Raw genomic sequence first — 23,165 nt, forward strand, 5'->3', positions numbered from 1 at the left:
TCTACAAGACACAGGCTCCCACACCTACAACCACCATCTACCAGACATGTGCTCCCACACCTACAACCACCATCTACAAGACACAGGCTCCCACATCTACAACCACCATCTACAAGACATAGGCTCCCACACCTACAACCACCATCTACAAGACACAGGCTCCCACATCTACAACCACCATCTATAAGACATGTGCTCCCACACCTACAACCACCATCTACAAGACACAGGCTCCCACATCTACAACCACCATCTATAAGACATGTGCTCCACACCTACAACCACCATCTACAAGACACAGGCTCCCACACCTACAACCACCATCTACAAGACATGTGCTCCAACATCTACAACCACCATCTACAAGACACAGGCTCCCACATCTACAACCACCATCTACAAGACACGTGCTCCCACACCTACAACCACCATCTACAAGACACAGGCTCCCACACCTACAACCGCCATCTACAAGACACAGGCTCCCACACCTACAACCGCCATCTACAAGACACAGGCTCCCACACCTACAACCGCCATCTACAAGACACAGGCTCCCACACCTACAACCGCCATCTACAAGACACAGGCTCCCACACCTACAACCGCCATCTACAAGACACAGGCTCCCACACCTACAACCGCCATCTACAAGACACAGGCTCCCACACCTACAACCGCCATCTACAAGACACAGGCTCCCACACCTACAACCGCCATCTACAAGACACAGGCTCCTACACCTACAACCGCCATCTACAAGACATGTACTCCCACACCTACAACCGCCATCTACAAGACACAGGCTCCCACATCTACAACCACCATCTACAAGACATGTGCTCCAACACCTACAACCACCATCTACAAGACATGTGCTCCAACATCTACAACCACCATCTACAAGACATGTGCTCCAACATCTACAACCACCATCTACAAGACACAGGCTCCCACATCTACAACCACCATCTACAAGACATGTGCTCCCACACCTACAACCACCATCTACAAGACACAGGCTCCCACATCTACAACCACCATCTACAAGACACAGGCTCCCACACCTACAACCACCATCTACAAGACACAGGCTCCCACATCTACAACCACCATCTACAAGACATGTGCTCCAACACCTACAATCACCATCTACAAGACATGTGCTCCAACATCTACAACCACCATCTACAAGACGTGCTCCCACACCTACAACCACCATCTACATGACACAGGCTCCCACATCTACAACCACCATCTACAAGACACAGGCTCCCACACCTACAACCACCATCTACAAGACACAGGCTCCCACATCTACAACCACCATCTATAAGACACAGGCTCCCATACCTACAACCACCATCTACAAGACATGTGCTCCCACACCTACAACCACCATCTACAAGACACAGGCTCCCACATCTACAACCACCATCTACAAGACACAGGCTCCCATACTTACAACCACCATCTACAAGACATGTGCTCCCACACCTACAACCACCATCTACAAGACACAGGCTCCCACACCTACAACCGCCATCTACAAGACACAGGCTCCCACACCTACAACCACCATCTACCAGACATGTGCTCCCACACCTACAACCACCATCTACAAGACATGTGCTCCCACACCTACAACCACCATCTACAAGACATGTGCTCCAACATCTACAACCACCATCTACAAGACATGTGCTCCAACATCTACAACCACCATCTACAAGACACAGGCTCCCACATCTACAACCACCATCTACCAGACATGTGCTCCCACACCTACAACCACCATCTACAAGACACAGGCTCCCACATCTACAACCACCATCTACAAGACATGTGCTCCAACATTTACAACCACCATCTACAAGACACAGGTTCCAACATCTACAACCACCATCTACAAGACACAGGCTCCCACATCTACAGACAATGGGCTCTGACATCTACAGGGTCCAACATCTACACCTAATGGGTTCCGACACCTACAACCATCATCTATAAGACATGGGCTCTGCAGAATATCTACAGCCACAGGCGTGCTTGTGTGCAGCACTGGATCTGGGACAGGAACTCCACTGGATGGCGGTGTGTCCGGCTTGTGTGTGCCATGGGCGGCCTTCAGTCGGATGGGCTCCCCCCAGCGGCTGTGTGTGCCCCTGCAGTCAGTGGGGGTCTGTCAGGGAATTTGTGCTCTGCTCATCAGAACCTGTGCACACGTAGACCCATGCAGGCTTCAGTCCTGTGCAGCTCTGACTGCCCTTGAAACAGGTGTGGCTGTCATAGGAAGAGGCCTACAGCTGGACAGTCAGTCAAGTGACATGAGATCACATTCACATGACTGAAGGGCTCGTTGGTTCTGGACGCTGGATGGTTCAGACCACTTGCTTACCCCATACCACCAGCCTTCCCTCAGGCTATGCCAGGGATATTTGTAAACCCTGAATCTGTCCCTTCCTCCTAGGACAGAGGACCAGGGCAGGCTTCATGGGGTCTGGTTCCTGCACACTTGCCCGGGGTGAGGAGAGAGAAGCAAGAGGTATCTCAGCAACTCCCTACAACCACAGAGAACTCTGTCACATACCAAAAGCTAAGGGAAACTGCTGGAACCCTGGGGATATCTGGGGCATCCTCCTCAGTGCCGTGGGCAGCTAGGGAACATTCCTACCCGACGGGGGAGCGGGGAGGGGGGGCAAAGACCCCTGCAACGAATCTGCAGGTTTATTAGTTCAAATTCCAACTAAGACGAGCACTACACTGAGGACATACAAAGTAAAACCTAAGATACCTGCACACGGCACGTGTAAAGCTTCACAATAGAACAGTGCTCCTCCTTTAAAGCCGAGAACGTGAGACAGTGCGCTCCTACGGGAGGAGGCGGAGGAAGGGCAGAACCTCCCTCCGTCACTACCTGGAGGAAACCAACACCGGCGGGGTCAGCCCCGGTGAGGGTTCCTAAACACGGGCACCACCCGGACACACCGCCCGGGGCTGGCCATCTCCACGGGGCCTCATGGGGGGCCGCCCTCCGACGAGGCCGCCGCTGCGGGGGTGACGGGGGACCCCGCCAGGCCGCGGAGCCGGCGCGCGCCCCGCGGCGCCCGGGCGAGGGCGGTGGGGCCGCGGCCAGGCCGCCCCCCGCTCGCGGCTCGGACCGGCGGGCGCACGGCGACGCGGGGCTCGGCCGCGGTGCCCGGCGCCCGGCCGCGCGGGCCGAGCCGTCGGGGCCGTCGGCGGGCGAGCCCGGCTCAGGAGGCCCGACGGCGGGGAGCGAGTCGGGCCGTGCAATCGCCCCGCCCCCACCCCCACGATTGGGCCAAACGTGGCGTCTCGGCTCCGCTCCGGCAAACCGCGATCACCTCGGCTCCGGCAAGGCGGCGCGGGCTGAGGGGCCCGGGGCGGGCCGCCCTCGGGGGCCGGCGGCTCCGCGCACCCGCCGGCCCGTCCTTTCCCTTCCTCCGCCGGGCCCGGGCGCCCACGGAGCCTCGGGCTGCCGGGCGGGCGGCGCCTCGGGTCCCCGGCTCCGCCGCCGCCCCGTGCCCGCCCTCGCGGCCGCCCCGGGGACCGCCCCGCCGCGCGCCTCCCCGCGCCCCGCTCGCCGCCGGCCCCGGCCCCGCTCACCGCACTCGGCCGGGTACTGGTCGGCCCACTCGCCGGGCTGCGCGCAGCCGCCGGCCGCCGGCGCCTCGGGCTTGAGCAGCGACAGCGGCGGGAAGTGCTCCGAGGCCCGCGCGCCGGCCGCCGCGCCCAGCAGCAGCAGCCAGCGGAGCGCCCGGGCGCCCGCGCCGCCCCGGCCGCCGCCGCCGCCGCCGCCGCGGCCCGCAGGTGCCATCTTCGCGCACGGCGCAGGCGCGGGCGCAGGCGCAGGCGCGGCGACGCGCGGCCCGGCGGGCAGGTGGGCGCGCCTCGCGCGTGCGCGCGCGCGCGCGGGCATCGCCCGCCGGGAGTCGTAGTCCGGGTGGCGCCGGCCGCGGGCGCGGGCCCGGCGTGCGGACTGCGAGGCCCGGCGGGCTGTGCGCGCGCGCTTCCGGCCGCGGGCGGCTTCCGGCGGGGACCGGAAGCGGGGCCGCGCGGTGGCCATGGGAACGGGTGGGCGCTGCGGGCCGCGGCCCGGGAAGGGCGCCGAGGGGCCGGCGTCGGCCTGCATCCGCTACCGCTGCATCGAGTGCAACCGGGAGGCCCGCGAGCTGTACCGGGACTACAGCCACGGCGTGCTGAAGATCACCATCTGCGTGCGTGCCGGGCGCGGGGTCGGGGGGCGGCGGGGGAGGGGCGGTTATACTCCCGGCTGCTTCCGTGGCTATGGCGTCCTGTCAAGGTTTGAGGCGGTGGGAAATGTCTTGAGCTGGAGCAGCTGTTATCGCCGTCCACGTTCCGGTTGGGAGGATGTTGGGACTTGATGACATTGCTGCCAGTGGAGAGCCCGCTTTCCTGCACGGGCTCCGAAGGCCAAGGGAGCCCCGATTGCTGGGCCACTTGGAACCAGGCTGCTGCACGACCCAGCTCCGTACACACAGCTGGTCGGCACTCTGTACTGCACTGTGTCCCCCCCCTTGACCCCTCAGTGTCTTGGAGGAAAACCCAGACTCCCCCTGGCGCCCCCACCTTGGGATTGTTGGTGGTGCGCCCCATTCTGGTGTGCCCACCTGTAGCCCCCAGAAGCTTGGCAGGCAGGGAGCGCTGCTTAATGCCGTTCTCCGAATCACTCTTCAAAAGCCAGTGGTTGAGCCATCTAGCCAGCAAGCAACAGCTTACCGGTGGAAGTACCTGCTAGACCTGCTTGGACATTCCGCACACGTAGGACCTTCTGGACGCTTCCCTACCTAAAAAGGAAGCTTTAAGTGGACTATCTCTTTAGCATTTTGGATATGAGTGTAAAATGCTACTTTTCTACCTAGACACAGAGTCACTTGTAAGACCACTTCTTACACAGACATTTTGTATCTGAGGGGAAATTTATTTAAATGAACGCCAATACACCTTTTTGTACAAGTGTAAAACAAGTCCTTTGAGATTTCAAAATATGAAATGTGTGTTCTAATGTTGTTCTGTATTATCCCAGAAATCCTGCCAGAAGCCAGTAGACAAATACATCGAGTATGATCCTGTTATCATCTTGATTAACGCTATTTTATGCAAAGCCCAGGCCTACAGGCATATTCTTTTCAATACCAAGATAAATGTAAGTGGTGGTGATCTTTCTGACGATGCTTTTTATGTTTTGAAGGAATAACAACTTGTGAGTGGAGGGTGGGTCTTTCAGTCTGACCGGGAGCGTGTGGAAATTACAGGGTCTCGGTGCTTAGTGAAGGCTGAGGACGTGGTCAGGGCAGGAGGCTGCTTCCTTGCCTTTTAGGGGGCTACCTGTGGAAGCCTATTCTGTACTATGTGTCTGTGGGGGAGAGAATTACACCCACAAGAAGTAAGCAGTCACTAAAAGAAGACTAACAACGCAGCTTATTGCACTTGTATGCTGTAACTTATGCAGTGTCGAGGAACCAGCGTGAGGGGGAGGAGCTCAGACCAGACTGGACCCTCAGCCCCTGCGGCTCCTCCCGCTTCTCCCCACTTCCCCTTGAAGGACAAATCTTCATTTGTAGGAGAACTAGATGAGAGGGGAAGGCAGTTCTTACTGCTGACTGTTGTCTATTTTGCCCAAACATCACTCTTGGGAACCTGAAGCTTGTTTCTGCCTCCTAATTATCTTCTTTCAGCCGGTGGCAGTCGAATAGATTTTTTATGTAGAATCTTGGAAACTTCAGGAATTGCCTCAAAATACACCTGTCTAGGTTTTACTACGAAAGATCTGACCCAGAACCTGGGCCTAGACATAACTTGAGAGACCTCTTGTATGATTTTGAGGAATATTATTGTTTTAAAACCACGATTGAGCCTTGTGCCAGTGGCTCACGCCTGCAATCCTAGCTACTCAGGAGGCTGAGATACAAGGATGGAGGTTCAAAGCCAGCCCGGGCAGCTAAGTCCATGAGATTCTCATCTCTGATTAACTACCGGAAAAGCCAGAAGTGGAGCTGTGGCTCAAGTGGTAGAGCACTAGCCTTGAGCAAAAGAGCTCAGGGACAGCACCCAGGTTCAGAATTCAAGCCCCACAATTGACAAAAAAAGAACAGCCGCAACAACTGATTGAGAGCTGGGCACTGGTAGCTCAGGGGTGTCACCCCAGCTACTCAGGAGGTTGAGATCTAAGGATCGAGGTTCAAAGCCAGCCCAGGCAGGGGATTCCACAAGATTCTTCTCTCCAGTTAACGACCAAAAAAGCCAGAAGTGGAGCTGTGGCTCAAGTAGTAGAGTAATTCCCTTGAGCAGAAAAGCTCAGGAAGAGTGCCCAAGCCGTGAGTTCAAGCCCCAGGAACTGCACAGACAAACAAAACAAAATTACTAGTGGACAGAATCAAAGCAGGTGGGCACTTGGCTGAAGTCGAAGTTGTCTGCGTGGAACATTCTTCAAAACTACAAATGCTTCAGCTGTGCGTGTTGGCAGGAAACACCACCGAGTGCCGCTTCTCCTGACTGGCTTTGTCTCTGACCCTCAGATCCACGGGAAGCTCTGTGTGTTCTGTCTGCTTTGTGACGCATACCTGAGGTGGCGGCAGCTGCAGGATTCAAACCAGAGCACCGCCCCGGATGACCTGATCCGCTACACCAGGGAGTGGGATTTCTACAGGATGTTCGCCATCGCGTCCTTGGGTAAGCCAGAAAAGTCCAAGAGTCTACAAGTAAAAGCTGGACTAGAGGTGTGGATCAAGTGGTACAATGCCAGCTGTGAGCAAAAAAAGCTAAATCAGAACTGAAAGTCTTGAGTTGAAAACCTAGTACCCCGTGCTTCCAAAAAAGAAAGAGAAAGTGCCCTTCAGAATTCAAACTAGTGACTAGGTCAGAATTGCATTGATTTCTGTGGATGCTTTATCACTAGTGTCCATGCTTCTCTGCTTCTGAATCCTTTGACTTCAGCCAAGCATGGCAGCACACACCTGTAGTCTTGAGGGTTTAGGAATCGAGGCAGGGTATGAAGGTTCTAAAGGAGCTATTGCTCCTTTGGTAAATTATGACAAACTCTGAGATATCCAAGTCATGACAGCAAGGCCTGGCCCTCAAACCAGGCATGACTCTTTTGAAAGAGAAGGAAAAAAAATCGATGTTATTAAAGCATTTCTTAGGAAATCAGTTGATCAGTTTGATTTTTGAATTATTTATTTTCCTCAGGGCGTAAGTCGTGGATGGAGACATCTATAATTTTATTTCTCATTTCCTCCTAGAACAAACTGCCTTTTTTCTTGGCATTTTTGCTTTCGTGTGGCTAGAGCGACCCAAGACAGCAAAGAAGAAGCCCGACTTGTGTCTGCTGCTGAAAGCCCTGCTGTTGTCCAGCTACGGCAAGCTGCTGCTGATCCCCGCGGTCATCTGGGAGCACGACTACACGCCGCTGTGCCTCAGGCTCATCAAAGTCTTCGTCCTGGCGTCACACTTCCAGGCGATCCGAGGCGAGTGCCCAAGGGCCGCTGGGCTCCGCCCTCCCCGGCTGCCAGCCCACGAGGAGGCCTGGAGCCGCCCTCCACCGGGCACTCTGTAGGACCTCGTCCGCGGCGGCGTTAGACGTGACCGGGGCGCTTCCGTCTCCAGAGTGCGTTTGCCCGGTCCCGTGGGGCTGGGGGAGGGCCATGGGCTCGTCTGGAGCCACAGGCTGGGGACTTGCCAAGCCAGGATTGCACACCCGGACAGTACCGCTCCGTTAGGAAGCGTGTCTTCACCTTCCCCAGGCACTATGAAAAGTACTCTTCTAAAGGAACTGTTAGGGCTTGGGGATGTGGCTCCAGTGCAGAGTGCACGAGCCCCCCCCCCCCCCCAGTACCCTAAGAGAAAAGGCCTTGGTAATGAACCTGCTACCCGGTACTTGGTATCATAACGCAGCTTGGAACACTGCCGCTGTTTCTGGCACGAGTCTGTTTCTGTTTTCCCTGTTGTCTTGATGGTGCCCTGCCTCGTGGTTTAAGCAGCAGCCTGGTGTCGGTGGCGTAGTCAGAGGCTGTGGTTCTCGCAGAAGGGTTGGAGATGGACACAGGGGAGAGGGAAACTTAAGAAAGGACGAGGGCAGATTTCCCTGAATCGGCTTTATAAACCACTACACGACAGGTTGCTTTGTTAGAGGATTTCATTCGTTTGTGCCTGGGTTTTGAGCTCAGAGCCTCCTATTTGGTGGTGCTGAGGTCTGGGACTTGTTAGGCAGGTGCTCTACCGCTTGCGCCCCCTTTTGCCTCCGTCTCGCTTTATGCCCGGGCCAGCCTGGGCTGGAGTCTCCCGACGGCGCCTCCCCATAGCGGGATCCACAGGTGCGCACCACCACGCCCTACCCTTGATTGAGATGGAGTCTTAGGAACTTCTTTTGCCTAAGCTGGCCTTGAACCGCCGTCCTATGATGTCAACCTCCCAAATGGGTAGGACTACAAGTTGAGCCACCATGCCTGGATCATTAAATTTAAAAAAAAAAAAGTCTCTTTTTTCAGTGCCTGTCCTGGGGCTTGAACTCAGGGATTAGGTGCCGTCCCTGAGCTCTTTATCACTCTACCACTTGAGCCACAGCTCCATTTCCAGCTTTGGAAAGAAGAGTCTCACGGACTTTTCTGCCCGGGCTGACTTTGAATCTTGATCCTTAGATCTGGGCTTCCTGAGTAGCGAGGATGACAGGCGTGAGCCACCGGCACCCGGCTAATGTAAATTCTTAAGAGCGTATGGACTCTCCTTCTGTTCCAGTCACCCTGAACATCAACCGCAAGGTCTCCCTGCTGGCTGTCCTAAGTGGCTCCCTGCTGGAGAGCGCCATGGTCTACTTCTTCCAGAGGCTGGAGTGGGACGTCAGCACTGACTGTGCCATCTACAAGTCTCAGGACCTCTGAGGTACGGGGCCCCTGCACCCCAACACCCTAGACCCACCGTACCGCGGTGTGCAGCACCTCGCCTGGCCCACCCGCATGTCTCCCGAGCTGCACACATCGGTCCGAGTTCTTGAGTTCCGTTTATCATAGCACCAATCCCTGGGACTGCTTCCGGGTCTTATCCTCACGGCCAGACACCTCCACCCCAGCTGTTCCTGCTGTGGGGGGAATCTCACCGCCTACACTCCACTGGCAGCGCCTGCCGCCCTTCCCAGCCGCCCTCCTCTCTCCAGCACCTCTGTCCCACCTGCAGCATTTCTATGCTTCTGGCCTGTTCTCCTCCCCACCACACCTGAGCCTGGCAGCGGCCGAGACTCACCGCGTCCGGCCCTGTCCTTCCTGCCTCACTATCTATGCCTCGTGCTGTCTGGACGTGCCCCATGGCTGCTTCCAGAGACCTGACCACAAAGGGCTGCCCGGGGCGGGGGGCGGGGGGGGCGGGGTGGGGGGGCCTTCCCACAGGGCCCGGCCCCTTTCCCTGAGCTCTTGCTTCACTTAGAACTTGCTAGCTCTTCCCTGTTGTTCTTTCCTCGGCTGCTCGTGACCGTGGGTTCCCCTCCTTGTGAGGAAGCAGGGTCCTGGGAGTGAGGGGCACCAAGAAGGACAGGACAGGCCTTCATCCGGGACCCACGCAGGGAGGGGAAGCGAGCGGCCCTTCTCCTCTGAGTTACTGCACCGCCTGAACAGACCTGCTCTCAACCTGCACAAGCCCCCTCCCCTCCATGCACCATGCAGCACCTCCTGCGCTCTGCTGCCCCAGCCCCCTCGCCCTTCCTGGGACTTCAGAGATGCTGTTGCTTTCACAGCGGTTCTCCCTGCACGCGCATGCACACGCGCACACGCACGCGCACACGCGCAGAGCTTTATTCTGCACCAGGCTGAGCCTACTTCATCTGCTTCTTCACTGCTTCCCTCTTGGTAAGACACGCACCCCTGCACTCAGCTTTCCCGGGTGCCGGAGCCCATCTCCCGGGTGCACCCCCCAGCCCCGCTCAGGTGATTGCCGCCTCCGGGATGCCGGTGCCTGCGGGCACCTTTAGCAGCCGTCTCCCCCTGCTTAGGTGGCATTCCTCAGCCTTGCCAGGGCTGGCATTTCTCCTGCTTTTCCTAAGCCTGGCTGGCTGGCAGGTGTCATTGAAAGTTAGGAGAAGAAGCTCACCTACTTAGCCGCCACGTGAGAGCAACGTCCTGTGTCCTGCCGTCTCACGCGTTGTGTTTGCATGTGTGTCACTGAACTCCACCATGCTTAGTCCCCGTGTCTGTCTGCGGCAGCCCGACGACGCCCTGCTGCCCGCGGCATCCTGCGTGGGGGCAGCAGCGCGCACCCCTGGCCGCCTCGTCATCACGGACGGGCCTCGGCACTGCGTGAGACGTCACCGGCTGCACCCGGAGAGGAGGCGTCACCAGCACCAGGCCCCTCGCGTCTGAGGTGAAGCTGAGGCCCCTTCTGGCGGTGTGAAGAGAACCCGGCTCCCCCTCTGCCCCCGCAGCACCAGCACTTACAGAGACAGTGCCCCTGGGGAATCCTTTAAACTCAAAGTTCTCAAATATTTTGTGTTCTTACAACAGTGGAAACATTTTTCTCAATAAAGTCTTTCAAAAGAAACTAAGATTTGGTAAATTGTTTAACTCAGTAACTAATTTGCAAAACAAAAGCGCTAACTTGTACATGGGGTGAATTACATCTCAGAAAGGCCTTAAAAAAAAATAGATGTGATGACAATAGCCCCATCCATTTGTTTGGGGGTTTTGTTTTTGTTTTGTTTGTTCAGTCCTGGGGCTCAAAGTCAGGGCCTAGGTACTGTCCCTGAGTTTTTCTGATCCAAAGCTAGCACTCTACCACTTGAGCCACAGCTCCATTTCTGGCTTTCTGGCAGTTCATTGGAATCGCCTGGACTTTCCTACTCAGGCTGGCTTTGAACCATGATCCTTAGATCTCAGCCTCCTGAGTAGCGAGGATGACAGGCGTGAGCCCCCGGCACCCGGCTTGTTTATTGTTTTTGAGAAGGCGTCTGCTACACTGCCTAGGCCAATCCTGGCCTTCGTCCCCAGTGACACCACAGTCTCCTCATAAAGAGAGACTCTGCCACGAACATCACCGAGGAAAGGCTGCCGGCATGGCCGGGGCTGTGGGGACGCGTGGCGGGGTCCCCGGCCAGCACCCTCTCTGCGGCTGACACTGACCTTGCCAAGGTCAGAGCCTGCCCTGTGGACTCGGTGCCAAACTGAAGATTTATGGATGACCCACAAATGAGGATCTGAGCCCCTGAGTGGCCCTTGGCAGAAAAGGGTCTGCACCCCACTTGAAAGCTGAAGACTCTGAATGAATGACACACACAGTAACAGCAGAGCACGTTTATCCTCGTGTTGACTACAAAGTGGAGTTTGTAAGGCATGTTAATAAATACATTAAGGCTTGTGGTGAGCACTGGGGGGCAGGGGGGAGCAGCTGTGTGGCACAACTGGTTCACATCGGTCTTTAAGGACAAAGCACTGACACCCCAGTCCAGCCCCCGCCCCCAGCCTCATGGACTACGAGGGACTCAACTGGGGAAGGCAGAGTGGCAGAAACGCCTGCCTGAGCGGAACCCTCTCAGCAGGTCACCTGGATAATTAACGATGCAGCTTGCAAGTGAATAAAGCTGAACAACAGATCTAAAAGCTCATTAAGTATAATACCAGCACGCTGGGGAGGCAGCAGCTGGCGGTTCTCAGGCCGCACACACCGGAAGCAGGAACCCCGAACCCGAGCTTACAAAGGACCCGCTCACAGCCTCCCGTGCAAATGCCGGGGAAGGCCTCCCGCCAAGCCCACGGCAGAGCCTGACGCAAGGTGAGCACCCTGAGGTCTCCCCGCGTGCACACGCACACGTAAATCCTGCGCCCTGCACCCAGGGCCGTCCACCACAGAGGGGCAGCCGCGCTTTCCTGTGAGAGGGAAGTGGAGCGAGTCTGTCAGTCCTAGAGGGACTCCAGACCCCAGTCACTGAAGGAGAGAGGGGCCATGGGCAGGTCCCCGGGGGGGCCTCGGCGCCCGTCTTCCTGGAGGGATCTCGGCACCTGGAAGTCCTCCTCGTCGTCGAAGAAGCCGTTCTCCAGCACGTAGGCACAGTCCGGGCTGGCGGCCGCCTGGCACGCTCCCTTGTACTCCTGAATCGACTCGTAGAGGCTGTAGAGTTGGCAGAGCAAGGACATGTCTAGCTGGCGGAGGCCAACCTAGAGGGAAGGGTGGGGAGGACAGACAGCGTCAGCCCCGGACCTTGTAAGGCTCGCCAGAAAGAAAACCCGCCACGTGGTTCAGGCAGAAAGGAGTTTATTGGGGGAAACTGCCAGGCCACACAAGATGGAGGCGTAGGGAGACAGAGGGGAAGGAAGAAGGGAAAAAGGGCAAGAGAGTAAGAAAAGGAAAGAGTGGGGCCTGTGTTGAGCCGGATTATATAGGGACGGGTGGGAGATATGGCCAGGTGGATTGGATGTGACCTCAGAGGAGGAGGAGGTAACTGCCTCCAGAGGTGCCGGCTACCTAGGTAACTCAGGTACTGGGCACTGACTTAAACAGGTGGGGGCATCTGCACGGGGCCCTCCCGGGGGTCCACCAAGGAGGTCCCAGGCGTGGAAACCCGGGGAGCCCTCAGCGGGCACCGGGAGGGGGCACCGGGCGGCTGAAGCCGGCACGACGCCGCTGGGCCTGCAGAGTGGTGAAGATGAGCAGGCCCTGGGCGAGTGACCCTCTCTCTGGAGGGATAAAGGAGCCCAGCCGTCACTCAAGATGCCTGCCTGGGTGCCAGGGCGCAGGGCGTGTTCAGTCTCCACCCTGCCAGCCTGGCTGCGTGCCCGTGAGGCAGCTGCCCGGGTCCTGTGGAGAGCAAGCATCATGCCTGTGGTCACGACTTCCTTCCTGCCGAGCCGGAGGCAGGCTCTCAGGGGCCCCGGTGCCACGCACACCTGCTCCCCCCAGCGCCACCGGGCTTCCTCCGCAGCGGCCTCCCCCCGGGCGGGCCGGAGGAAAACCCACCGGCAGCACCTCCCCACGCGCGGAGACGCGAACAGCACTGGAGCCGGATGCTTCTACCCAGACCCCAGCAAGGAGACCTTCCAATCCCGGCCCGAGCGCACGTCACGAGGCCACAGTCTCCCAGCCCCCCAGGCAGAGCCGAGGTGCCAGCGTGGACGCAGATGAGTGTCAGTCTTTTCTAACCACCCTGCAGATGCCTGGAGATACGTGTCACGCCACGCCCCGTGTCCTAAAAACCAGCTCTTCAAGCTCAGCGTGATGGAACACACCTGCAGTCGTAGCAGGGTTGGGAGGCTGAGGCAGGAGGATCATGAGTTCAAAGCCAGCCCGGGCTGAGACCCTGTCTCTGACAAGAAGAACAAAGTGGAAGGAAAGCGGCTCCCCTCCTGCGAGGTGACCATCCCTGTCCCTGGTCACGGTAGAGGGCTCTGTGCGCTCACCGCCCGCGCCTCTCCCCCGCTCTTGCTCCTCTGCCCCGGGACGCTCCAGAGTCAGATTGGAACACGGCGCTCAGTGAGCCGCGGCCTCTGACTCATGGGCTACCTGACCGAGGTCACACGGGAATCTCATCAGAGCCCGAGCACACTTGACCCAGCGGGGCCGGGGACGCCAGGACTCTACTTCCCACGGCGGGAAGATGCTGGGCACCTGGGTCGCAGGACCCCTGCCAGGCCTCAGCAGCTCCACCCCCGCCCGCCCCCACCCCCAGCCACCGACGACGCCGGCCTTCCGCACCAGTGACTCACAGCTGCCAGTCATGGGTGGGACACTGGCCTAGAAAGCAAGGTCTGCCTCTCCTGGAGACAGCACGGGCCCACACACACTCACCGCACAGCCAAACACGTGCCCAGGGCTCCGCCAGACCTCACAGGACCCACACCCGTGTGCGCCCGGCTCCTCAACGCCACCCCGCTCGGCTCAGGCACCTCCTCTGACGCGGCGGAAAGCCTCAGGGCTGGCGAGGGAGGCCGTGTGGTCTGCGCCCGGACCTCCTGCCCAGACGCCCGTCCTCCCCAGGGCATTCGTCCACTCACTGTCCAGGGCAGCGCCGTCACCGCAGGCCCCACCCGCCTCCGCCGGCGCTGTGACGGGAAGATGGGCCCCTGCAGGAGAAAGGGAATCTACCTGGAAAGCTGCAAGCGGGAGAGGGGCCCAGGGGCCCACACGAGGCGGGCCAGCAGGGGCTGTGCCAGTCAGGGCCTGGCGACGGACACACCCAGGAAGGAGCGGGGCTAGACGGGCGGCCCTGTGTGTCCCTGCACCCCGCGGTTTCCTGGTAGAAAGTGTCATCAGATCGTGAATGGAGCACCAATGGCTGACGCCTGTATTTCCAGGCCTCGGGAGGCTGAGATCTGGAGGGCCGCAGTGGAAGGCCAACGTGGGCAGAAAAGTCCATGAGGCTCAATCTAAAAAGTAAAGAGCTCAAAGCCCATTTGGAGGCATGGCTCTGTGGCAGCGGGCTAGCCGAGCAAGCAAGCAAGCCAAGGAAGCGCTCGAGGCCCCGAGATCAACATCTACCCCAGAACAGACACAAAACCCACCCAACTTCTACCCAAGAGAAGCAAGAAGGCAGGCCAGGCTTCCTCCCCTGGGCCGGATGCAGCTGGAGGCACGGGAAGCCGGCCTCCCCACCCCGCAGGGACATCCACAGGCCCTGGGGAACCGCTCGTGAGCTGCCTGAGTCGCGTCACCCGGTCTGGCTCTGCAGGCCCTGCTGTGCCTCTGCCGGGCTGCGATGCGGTAGAGAGACCAGTAACTGGATACGACAGCCGCCACTCCTGAGCTCGGACCTTACCACCTCTCCACCCAGGGAGCCGCGGCTTCCCACGCGTCCCCACGCGTCCCCACGGACAAGGATGCTCTCCTCACAGCATCCCAGAAACACCAAGCTCTCCGGAAAACACCGTGGGAACATTCACACGCTGAATGGCAGCTGATGTCCTTCCTTTTCTGCTCAGGCTTCCGGCTTCCTTCCTGGCCATTCCTTCCTCTTCCTCCTGCCACCCCCGCCCCCCCCCCCCCGCCGCTGCCAGGGGGCTCAGGTTACACACACACACACGCACGCACGCACGCACGCACGCCTGCTTCCCTGCACGTGGAAAGCTTCACAGCAGCCTCCAAGGCAGGAGTATTCCGGACATGGGGGGTCGGGTCACTCAGGTCCCAGAATGCCTCCGGAAGGTTGCACAGGGAGAGTTCCTTCCTAACGTGTGAAAGCACACGGGAAACACTGCCACCAGGAGACAAAGCTTAGGTGATCAGAGGAAGCTTTACAAGGAAATGCTTGCGGACTTGAAGCCAAGCATGAAGACATTCTTTAGAAACAAACGCCTGAGTTTAAAAGCAAGATTGTTTCACATACAAAACCAAACATAAAAGTTGAGATGATTCAGTAGTATGTTTAAGAGATGGAAAGAGCAACTTCTTCCCAAATACAGCAGAGCTAAAGTAAGCGAAGCACATGAGGAAATCCCCACGCAGCAAGGGACCCACTCACACGCGTGCACACACACGCGTGCACACACACGGGCAAGCTTTTCAGTGGAAGACAGACGTCTGTGAGAACTTTCTGGAAAGCAGGGCTGTGGGGAGGCGGCGGGGGGGAGCACGCCCAGTGCTGGGCTCCTCGGGGTGACCAGGGCTCTGACTCCGTGGAGATGAGGCCGCTGGGCCGCAGGCGGACACTTCCGGCCAGGGCCACTGAGGCAGAGCAAGGCCCCGCGGTGCCCGCCTGCGCGGCCTGGAGCCCCCACGGGCAGGAGCGCTGGCCGTGCTTGCGGGCTCTGCGTGTGTTGCTCACTGCACAGCCTAGGCGGATGGACGCCCCTCCTGATACACTGTATACACTGCTGTTCTGAAAGGGGGATGTGGGGTGAGTATTAGAAAAGCATGTTACATAATGTGTGTAAAAGCAACCTAAAGGCTGGGAATGTGGCCTAGTGGTGGAGTGCCCGCCGCATATACATGAGGCCCTGGGTTCGATTCCCCAGCACCACATAGATAGAAAACGGCCAGAAGTGGCGCTGTGGCTCAGAGTGCTAGCCTTGAGCAAAAAGAAGCCAGCGACAGTGCTCAGGCCCTGAGTTCAAGCCCCAGGACTGGAAAAAAAAAAAAACCATAAAGAAGTCTACCAGAGGGAGAAGGATTAAATAATGTGGATGAAATGGATTTGATCCAGGTATTGTATGCATGTTGTAAATACCACAGTGAAACCCCTTTGCAGTTATTTTATGCTAAAAATATTTTTTTTAATAGCCAGGTGCTAATGGCTCATGCCTGTAATCCTAGCTTCTCAGGAGCCTGAGATCTGAGGATGGCAGTTCAAAGCCAGCCTAGGCAGGAAAGCCCATGAGACTCTTATCTCCAATAAACCACGGAGAAAGAGCCGGAAGTGGCGCTTTGTCTCAAAGTGGTAGAGCACAAGCCTTGAGCAAAAGAGCTCAGGGAGGTTCCCAAGCCTTGAGTCCAAGCCCCACCCACGACAAAAAACAAATAAAAAACAAATAATGAGCAAGCATAGGCCGATGGCTGGTTAAGTCCATTCCAGAGAGCCGGGAAAATCTAATCAAACCATGCGCTTGTGTCCACAGGATGGCAGTGTAAGGGGGGGAGGGGGGGCTGGGTGACAGGGAGGGGTCCTGCGGGCCGTAATGACAGGACTCCAGCCTGCAGTGCTGATGTCACAGCTGTGGCCCTCGTGACACCCCTGCCAGCTCCACAGAGGTGGGAGACTGGCCCCAGGGCCTGGCTGACATGTAAGGCTCTCGGCCTCCCTGGGGCTGAGAGGCCCCGGGCAGGTCAGCTCCACTGCCTCCGCCCACCAGGCTCCCACCAGACTTCCGCTAGACTCAGAAGGTGAACCAGGCTACGCCCACCCAGCCCACACTTCCCCGTCAGCGTCTTGAAGTGTATTTCCTGCTACCTAGCGCCGCCGAGGGCACCCACAATGCCACGGGACTCGTCTGCAGCTTGATTCCCACTAGGAAGACTCCAGATCCTCCTGAAGCCACTGACATCAGTACAAACCAAGTGCACTTCCTCTTGCTCTGCCACACACACAGAAGAAAAGGCACAGACCACTTGAAATGGCCCTGCAGTCGGGGGCTGGTGGCTCACACCTACCCCAGAGGCTGAGATCTGACCACTGAGGTTTGAAGCCAGTCCAAGCAGAAAAGCCTGCCAGACCCCAACTCGAATGAACTACCAAAATGCCAGACCGGAGGTGTGCCTCAAGTGCTAGAGTGCCAGCGGCAAACAAAAAGCTGAGCAAGAACTCAAAAGTCCCGAGTTCAAGCCTTGGTATAGGCACAAAAACGAAAGAAAGGAAGAGGAAGAGCAAAAGAAGGAAGGAGGGAGGGAGGAGGGAGGAAAGGAAGGGGAGATGAGAGAGAGAGAGACAGAGAGAGACCGAGAGAGAGACAGAGAGAAAGAGGGCCAGGCCTGGCAGCTCATGCCTATCATCCCAGTTACTCAGGGGGCTGATATCGGAGGATCATGGTTCAAAGTCAGTCCAGGCAGAAAAGTCTGTGAGACTCTTATCTCTAATAACACTCAGAAAAAGCCAGAAGTGGCACTGGCTCAAGTGGTAATGCACTAGCCTTTAGCCCAAGGAAGTTCATGGACAGAGGCCAGGCCTGAGTTCAAACAGCCTATGATTGTAGGAATTCTGTAATCATTGGCTGCTAGTTAGTAGCCTTCAAAAGTTCTGCTCTTAGGAACCTTTTATGATCTTAAAAATTACTGAATGTAGCCAGGTGCCGTGGCTCACACCTGTAATCCTAGCTATTCAGGAGGCTGAGAGCTGAGGATTGCATTCAAAGTCAGCCCAGACAGGAAAGTCTGTGAGACTCTTATCTCCAAGTAACCAGTTAACAGCCAGAAAACCAGAAGTGGTGGTGTGGCTGAAGTGGTAGAGCCCTAGCTGTGAGCTGAAGAGCTCAGGGACAGTGCCCAGGCCGAGTTCAAGCCCCACGAAGAACAACAACAACAAACTAAGACACTTTAACCCATCAAAAAATAACAATCCCATTACACATTAACATAAAAGGCCTTTTATGAACAATAACATTTTGGAAATCTTTTTCATCATTGTGACACATTTTGGTAGAAATGAGTGGAGGAAACAGGGTTTTGCATTTGTACAACTGGAGAGAAAGGTGGGTTTTAATGTCGTTTCAGACAGTGACACAGGTCGCCCACACTGTTTAGTTTACACTTGGAGCTCTACCAATCAACTTGGCCCACAGTCACACTGAGAGCACCGGCTTGGCTTTGTCTCTGTTTGCTGACAGGGCCTTGCCATGTCGCCCCGGCTGGCCTCAAATTTGAGATCCTTCTGTCTCCACCCCTGAAATGCTTAAATTACAGGCAGGAGCCACTGTAGCCAGCCCAGGCTTGCACTTTGAATGGATCTCTTTAAATCAAGCATTAATTACATGAAAAATGTGGGGAACGGGTTCCACGAACGGTGAGGATCTCCTGAGTGCCCGCCGGCTGTTTCCCTGCATAATGACAGGAATCACAGCTGTCGATGCGCGGCACGGCTGCCCGGTTAGCACATCCCCCTCCCCCCCTCCCGGGCTGGGTCTAAAGGCTCCACCCACCCCACGCTTCCACTGGGCAGCAACGCGCCCCACAAACGCATCGGGCAATGGGAGCCGGAGGGGCGTGGGCTCCAGTGAGACGCCGACGACTGCTCCGAGAAGATGAGGATAATGGAGACACCGGAGGAGACGCCCTAGGCAGGAAAAACAGCCACGTTTCCCACCACCGTGAGGCCCTGGTGACGAGGAGGAAGCGACATGGCGCGTCCCAGCTGCCGTGAGCCCCCACACCAGGGCGGCCGTGCCGCCAGCAGAGGCTCCAACCCCACTGCCAAACTCTCCGGGGCACCCCAGCCCACAAAACATGCGCCCCATACTCCAATGCTCCCTTGCCACTTACTAAAGCACCATTCAAGAGTATTCACGGAAATACCACAGGGCCAGGTGCTCCGAAGCTGCCCAGAATGCTGCGTGACCCCCCCCCCCCACCTCGAGGTCTCTGCTGACCTGCGGGCGGGCGTACACCTGCGTCTGTAAGGGGGTTGGTTACACCCCTGCCACTTCTTGCGTGTTCGACCCCTCTTTCTAAGTACAGGTGAGGGTGTGCGTGGCAGGTGTTTGCTTTGTGCCGCACGTCTGTTTAACTGACTGGAGGTAAACAGGGAGAGCTCCGCTCAACCACCTGGATCAGCCCAGCGGGCCGCCCCGGCCCACACCAGGTGCCCTCTTGTGCTTCCTCCTCCATCCACCCCTCGCCTGCCCTGCCCGCCCACTCCAGCCTGGGACGGTCTGACCGCCCCAGAAAGCACCCTCAGCCAGGGAGCCCCAATCAGGAGACAAAGGTCGACCCCTCGGCCCAGGGTCCATCCACCCCCATCAGCGCGGTCCCTGCCCCCCAACGAGGGATGCAGGGTACACACGCCTGCGAGACCCAGCCACTGCACCATGGCTCTCAGAGCCAAGGAAGGAAGCAAACGGTCATAAAAACAGAAGGTGCGGCATGCTTCGTGCTCCTGGTGCCCCAGAGGGCAGATGCTGGGACATTCTGTCTTCCGTGTACAGAGGGCGTGTGTGGACCCCTATGCCGAGCGTCTGTGCAGACCTGCCAGGGAGAAAGAAGCAAGCGCCCCGGAGCGTGCGGGCGGGAAGCCGGGCTCTGGGCGGGAGGCGCTGGCCGGGAACCGAGTCTGACTGGGCAGCCTCGGGGCTGCTTCCTGGGCCTGCGGGGGAAACGGCGTTGTCCTAGGAGCCTGGCATTCCCGTGGGTTCACGTTGTCTTTCCTTACCCAGAGCTCCCGGAAAAGGTCGCCTGTCCATCCCCCGCTGCCCTTCTGCTCCTGGCCCTGCGGAGCTACAGCGAGAAGAAGCCCAGAGGAGGGGCGGGTGGAAACACCTGGCCCGGGCTCCTCTGAGGTCTGCCAGTGAAAAGGTGGTCAGCGTGCCAACGACGGATGCCTGCCTTCGCCTGGCAACACACGGTGCCTTTCACCGAGGGGGCGCAGAGAGACCCTGAGAAAATGCAGCCCTGCCCGGCCACCGTTAGCTGGTGCCGGCTGGCCAAGCTACCGGACCCGGCGTCCTTCCCCTGGAACTGAGAAGTGTGTGGAAACTGAGTCTGGACCTGATGGCGGGGCAGCTCCAGCAGGGGAACCCCGAGTCGGCAGGGGAAGGAGCCTCCGGACTCAGGCCGCCGTCTCCCAATGCGCCCGGCGCTTTCCCAAGCCCCTCCTCCGGCAGAGAGCTGGTGCTGATGGCACTTCTGCCACCCATGGGGTCTTCAGCCATGGAAACTGAGAACTGTGTGGGGCAGAGCACGGTGGGCAGCGCAGGGGCTGCCCTCGACTCACCCAGCTCTGAACAAGCAGGCGGTTCCCATCTGCCCTCCGTCCGCCCGCCCTTCCCACCCGCAGCCGGCAGCTGCATAACTGACCCAGAAATGGAGTCACAAAGGCGTTCAGGAGGACTCTCTCAGTGACTGCTACCGACTTGCTCCTCAAGCTTCCTGGAGTCTCTCTGGAGCTTTCCAGATGGGATCTCCTGAGAGGCTGCTGGGACTCTCAGGGGCGCAGAACTTCGTAGATGTGGGGTTACCAGAGAGGAAGTTCTGAAACTCAGAATGGAGGCCCTAGCTGCACAGGGCGGTATGTGAAGGACAGGGCTGCGGCGCCCAGGGCTCCCGGCCTCTCCACCCTGCATGCCTGCCGCCCCGGGGCTGTGAGAACCCACTGACAGCACACTGCCATGAGAACCCACTCCCCATCGAGGCTCAAAGGGACACAAGTCACCACCACACAGTGGCGCCTGGGCTACCGTAGAAAAGGCCACAGGACGAGCCGACCGGGAAAGGTTTGCAACAAGTGCGGCCCGAAGGCACAGAGGAGCGTCCAGCGCAATCCTTGTGTGTGCATCGCAGGCATGCGCGTCTGTGCGTGCGTGTCTATGAGCACAGATGTCACAGGATCAAACTCCCGATCCGGCCGCCTCCGCGGCCTCTGCCTCTGGAGTCCTGGCACCAGACACACGTGCCACGCCTGGCAAAAGCACTTACATTTTGCCTATACGAGAGATATCCCAAAACTCGAGCACTGATCATCTCTCTGCGCTAAGACTAGGATACGTTTAGTGTGTGCCGGCACTGGGGCTTGAACTCAGGGCCTGAGCGCCGTCCCTGAGCTTTGTGCTCAAGGCTGCTTGCTGCTCTATCACTTGAGCCGCACCTCCACTTACACCTTTCTGTTTTTCTTTTGGAGGGAGGGTTCATTGGAGATAAGAGTCTCCTGGACTCTTCTGCTAGGGCTGGCTTTAAACCATGATCCTCAGATCTCAGCCTCCTGAGTAGCTAGCATGACAGACACGAGCCACCAGGGCCTGGCTGGCCATTTCCTTCTACTTTGACACACCTTCCATAAAAATAAAATAAAAAGCTTGAGCCACCTTTGAGGACTTTTTTATTTATCACTTTCCTGGGCTCCAATGTGTAACTGTGGATTTCTGTGGCTTTTCAGCCACTGCTTCCAAACCCTGGCTCCCACTGAACGCCCCCTCCCCTGGCTGCGGCAGGCGCCCGGGCCCGGCCCTCTGCGGGCTTCCCGGCCCTCCGATCACTCGCCAAGTCCCGCCGAGGAGGCCTCCCGGGGCCGGCCATCGCCACAGGCCAGCCCTGCTCTGCACCGGCCCGGAGCACGGGCTGCTCCTCCGGTACCTCGCGCCGGTCCCGGGCGGGAAGCCGGGCCCCCGGTCTCAGGCTTGACTTCCGATCGGGGTGCGGAGGGTCTGGTCGGGCGAAGCCCCCGCTTCCCACGGGGGTGACCCCGCTCCGGGTGAGCAGGGCTCCTAAGGGGCCGGCGCCAGTTCCTGCAACCCCCGGCGGCAGCTCTGGGAAGGGGCTGGCGGGGCAGGGGCGGCGGCCGTCTCCCCGGGCCGCGCAGGGGCGCGCTCCGTGCGCCCGGAGGGTCGGGGTCCGGCGCGTAATTAGAAGGCAGTGGCCGGACCTGCCTCACCCGGGACACCCGGCGCCACCGTGGGAAAGGGCAGCGGCCCTCGGCCACCACCGCAAAGCTCCGGACGGGCGCTGCGCTCACAGCCCCGGGCTCGGCCACCCAGGGCGGCCCTGCGCTCCAGAGGGGCCCCGGGCGCCCGCGCCCCGCGCGCCCCGCGTGGGATCCACGCCGGGCGAGACGCTCGGGAGCAACCCGCCCGCTCGCGGCCACCGGCCGAGTGGGAGCCCAGGGACGGCGGCTGGATGGCGCGCGGGGCCACGGGGGGGCGGGAGGGCTCCGGTCGAGCGCGCCCAAGTGACAGGATGCGGGCGGGCGGGGATGGTTTAAAGGACTCCGAACTCGGCTCTCAGGGGACAACGACGCCCCACGGACCGGCACCGGGGCCGGCGCCGGGCGCTGCGCCCGACCCAGGCCGCGGCCGCCGCCGCCCGCGCGCGAGCCCGCCCCGTCCCGCCCGCGCCCCCCGCGCCCCGCGCCGCCCGCCCCCCGGCGGCCCGAGGACCCCCGGCGACTCACCATCTCCTTGCGCAGCAGCGCCAGCGCGGCGTCCAGGTTCCGGGGCCGGGCGCGCGGCCCCGCCGCCCGCGCCCCGCCGCCCGCCGCCCCGCGGCTCAGCTCGTCCTGGATGCGCGACTTCTGCGCGTAGAGCCGCTCCAGGCGCCGCCAGCCGCCCGCCGCGCCGCCCGCCGCCGAGTGCAGCAGCCCGCTCAGGCTCCGGGGCAGCGGCGGCAGCCCGTCCACCCGCAGCCCCGGGGCCGCGCCCGCCGCCCCGGCCTCGCTCATCGCGCGGCGCCCGGCCACGCGCCCGCCGGCCGCCCGGCTCGCCCGAGCCCCGCCGGCCCCGCCCACTTCCCGCCCGCGCCGCCCCACCCGCGGGCCCGCCCGGCTCCCCGAGGCTCCGCCCCCAGACGCAGCCACGCCCCCGGAGGCGGCGCCTGGGGCCCCGAGGCCACGCCCCCGGCGGCCCCGACCCACCCGAGAGAGCCTCGAGTTCCCCGAGGCCACGCCCTCCGCCCCGGCCACGCCCCCTGCGAGAGCCTCGAGTTCCCCGAGGCCACGCCCTCCGCCCCGGACACGCCCACTGAGAGCCTCGAGTTCCCCGAGGCCACGCCCTCCTCCCTGGACACGCCCCCTGCGAGCGCCCCCGCTC

At 59.5% G+C, this 23,165-nt stretch overlaps 3 protein-coding genes across 12 annotated transcripts in view; 1 reads left to right on the top strand and 2 right to left on the bottom strand.

The window, feature by feature from the left end:
* The window catches only part of Ttc13 (tetratricopeptide repeat domain 13), a 46,695-nt gene extending 42,857 nt beyond the window's left edge, over window positions 1–3,838 (bottom strand). For 8 of the 9 annotated variants that reach the window (XM_048367429.1, XM_048367428.1, XM_048367427.1 and 5 more), the window contains exon 1: window positions 3,628–3,838. In XM_048367429.1, the coding sequence (XP_048223386.1) occupies window positions 3,628–3,838 (211 nt within the window). The remainder of the gene's footprint in view (window positions 1–3,627) is intronic. The other variant, XM_048367431.1, reaches the window with a different exon arrangement.
* A 229-nt stretch (window positions 3,839–4,067) lies between these two features.
* Arv1 (ARV1 homolog, fatty acid homeostasis modulator) lies at window positions 4,068–10,599 on the top strand. 2 transcript variants are annotated; one of them, XM_048367437.1, is made up of 6 exons: window positions 4,068–4,238; window positions 5,069–5,188; window positions 6,561–6,714; window positions 7,284–7,508; window positions 8,776–8,919; window positions 10,230–10,594. In XM_048367437.1, exons 1-5 carry the CDS (start codon window positions 4,086–4,088, stop codon window positions 8,916–8,918), a joined length of 795 nt encoding a protein of 264 aa, XP_048223394.1. In that variant the 5' UTR covers window positions 4,068–4,085; the 3' UTR covers window position 8,919; window positions 10,230–10,594. The 2 variants fall into 2 exon arrangements, with proteins under 2 accessions (XP_048223394.1, XP_048223392.1); XM_048367435.1 differs by having other exon boundaries at window positions 4,069–4,238; window positions 7,329–7,508; window positions 10,230–10,599.
* A 709-nt stretch (window positions 10,600–11,308) lies between these two features.
* Window positions 11,309–22,798, bottom strand: Fam89a (family with sequence similarity 89 member A). The gene is made up of 2 exons (XM_048367438.1): window positions 22,532–22,798; window positions 11,309–12,173 (listed from the first exon to the last, which is right to left on the bottom strand). The coding sequence occupies exons 1-2, from the start codon at window positions 22,796–22,798 to the stop codon at window positions 11,919–11,921; spliced, it is 522 nt and encodes a 173-aa protein (XP_048223395.1). The 3' UTR covers window positions 11,309–11,918.
* Window positions 22,799–23,165: the final 367 nt, after the last annotated feature.

Source organism: Perognathus longimembris, chromosome 18, assembly GCF_023159225.1.
Source record: "Perognathus longimembris pacificus isolate PPM17 chromosome 18, ASM2315922v1, whole genome shotgun sequence".
NCBI classification, from domain to species: domain Eukaryota; kingdom Metazoa; phylum Chordata; class Mammalia; order Rodentia; family Heteromyidae; genus Perognathus; species Perognathus longimembris.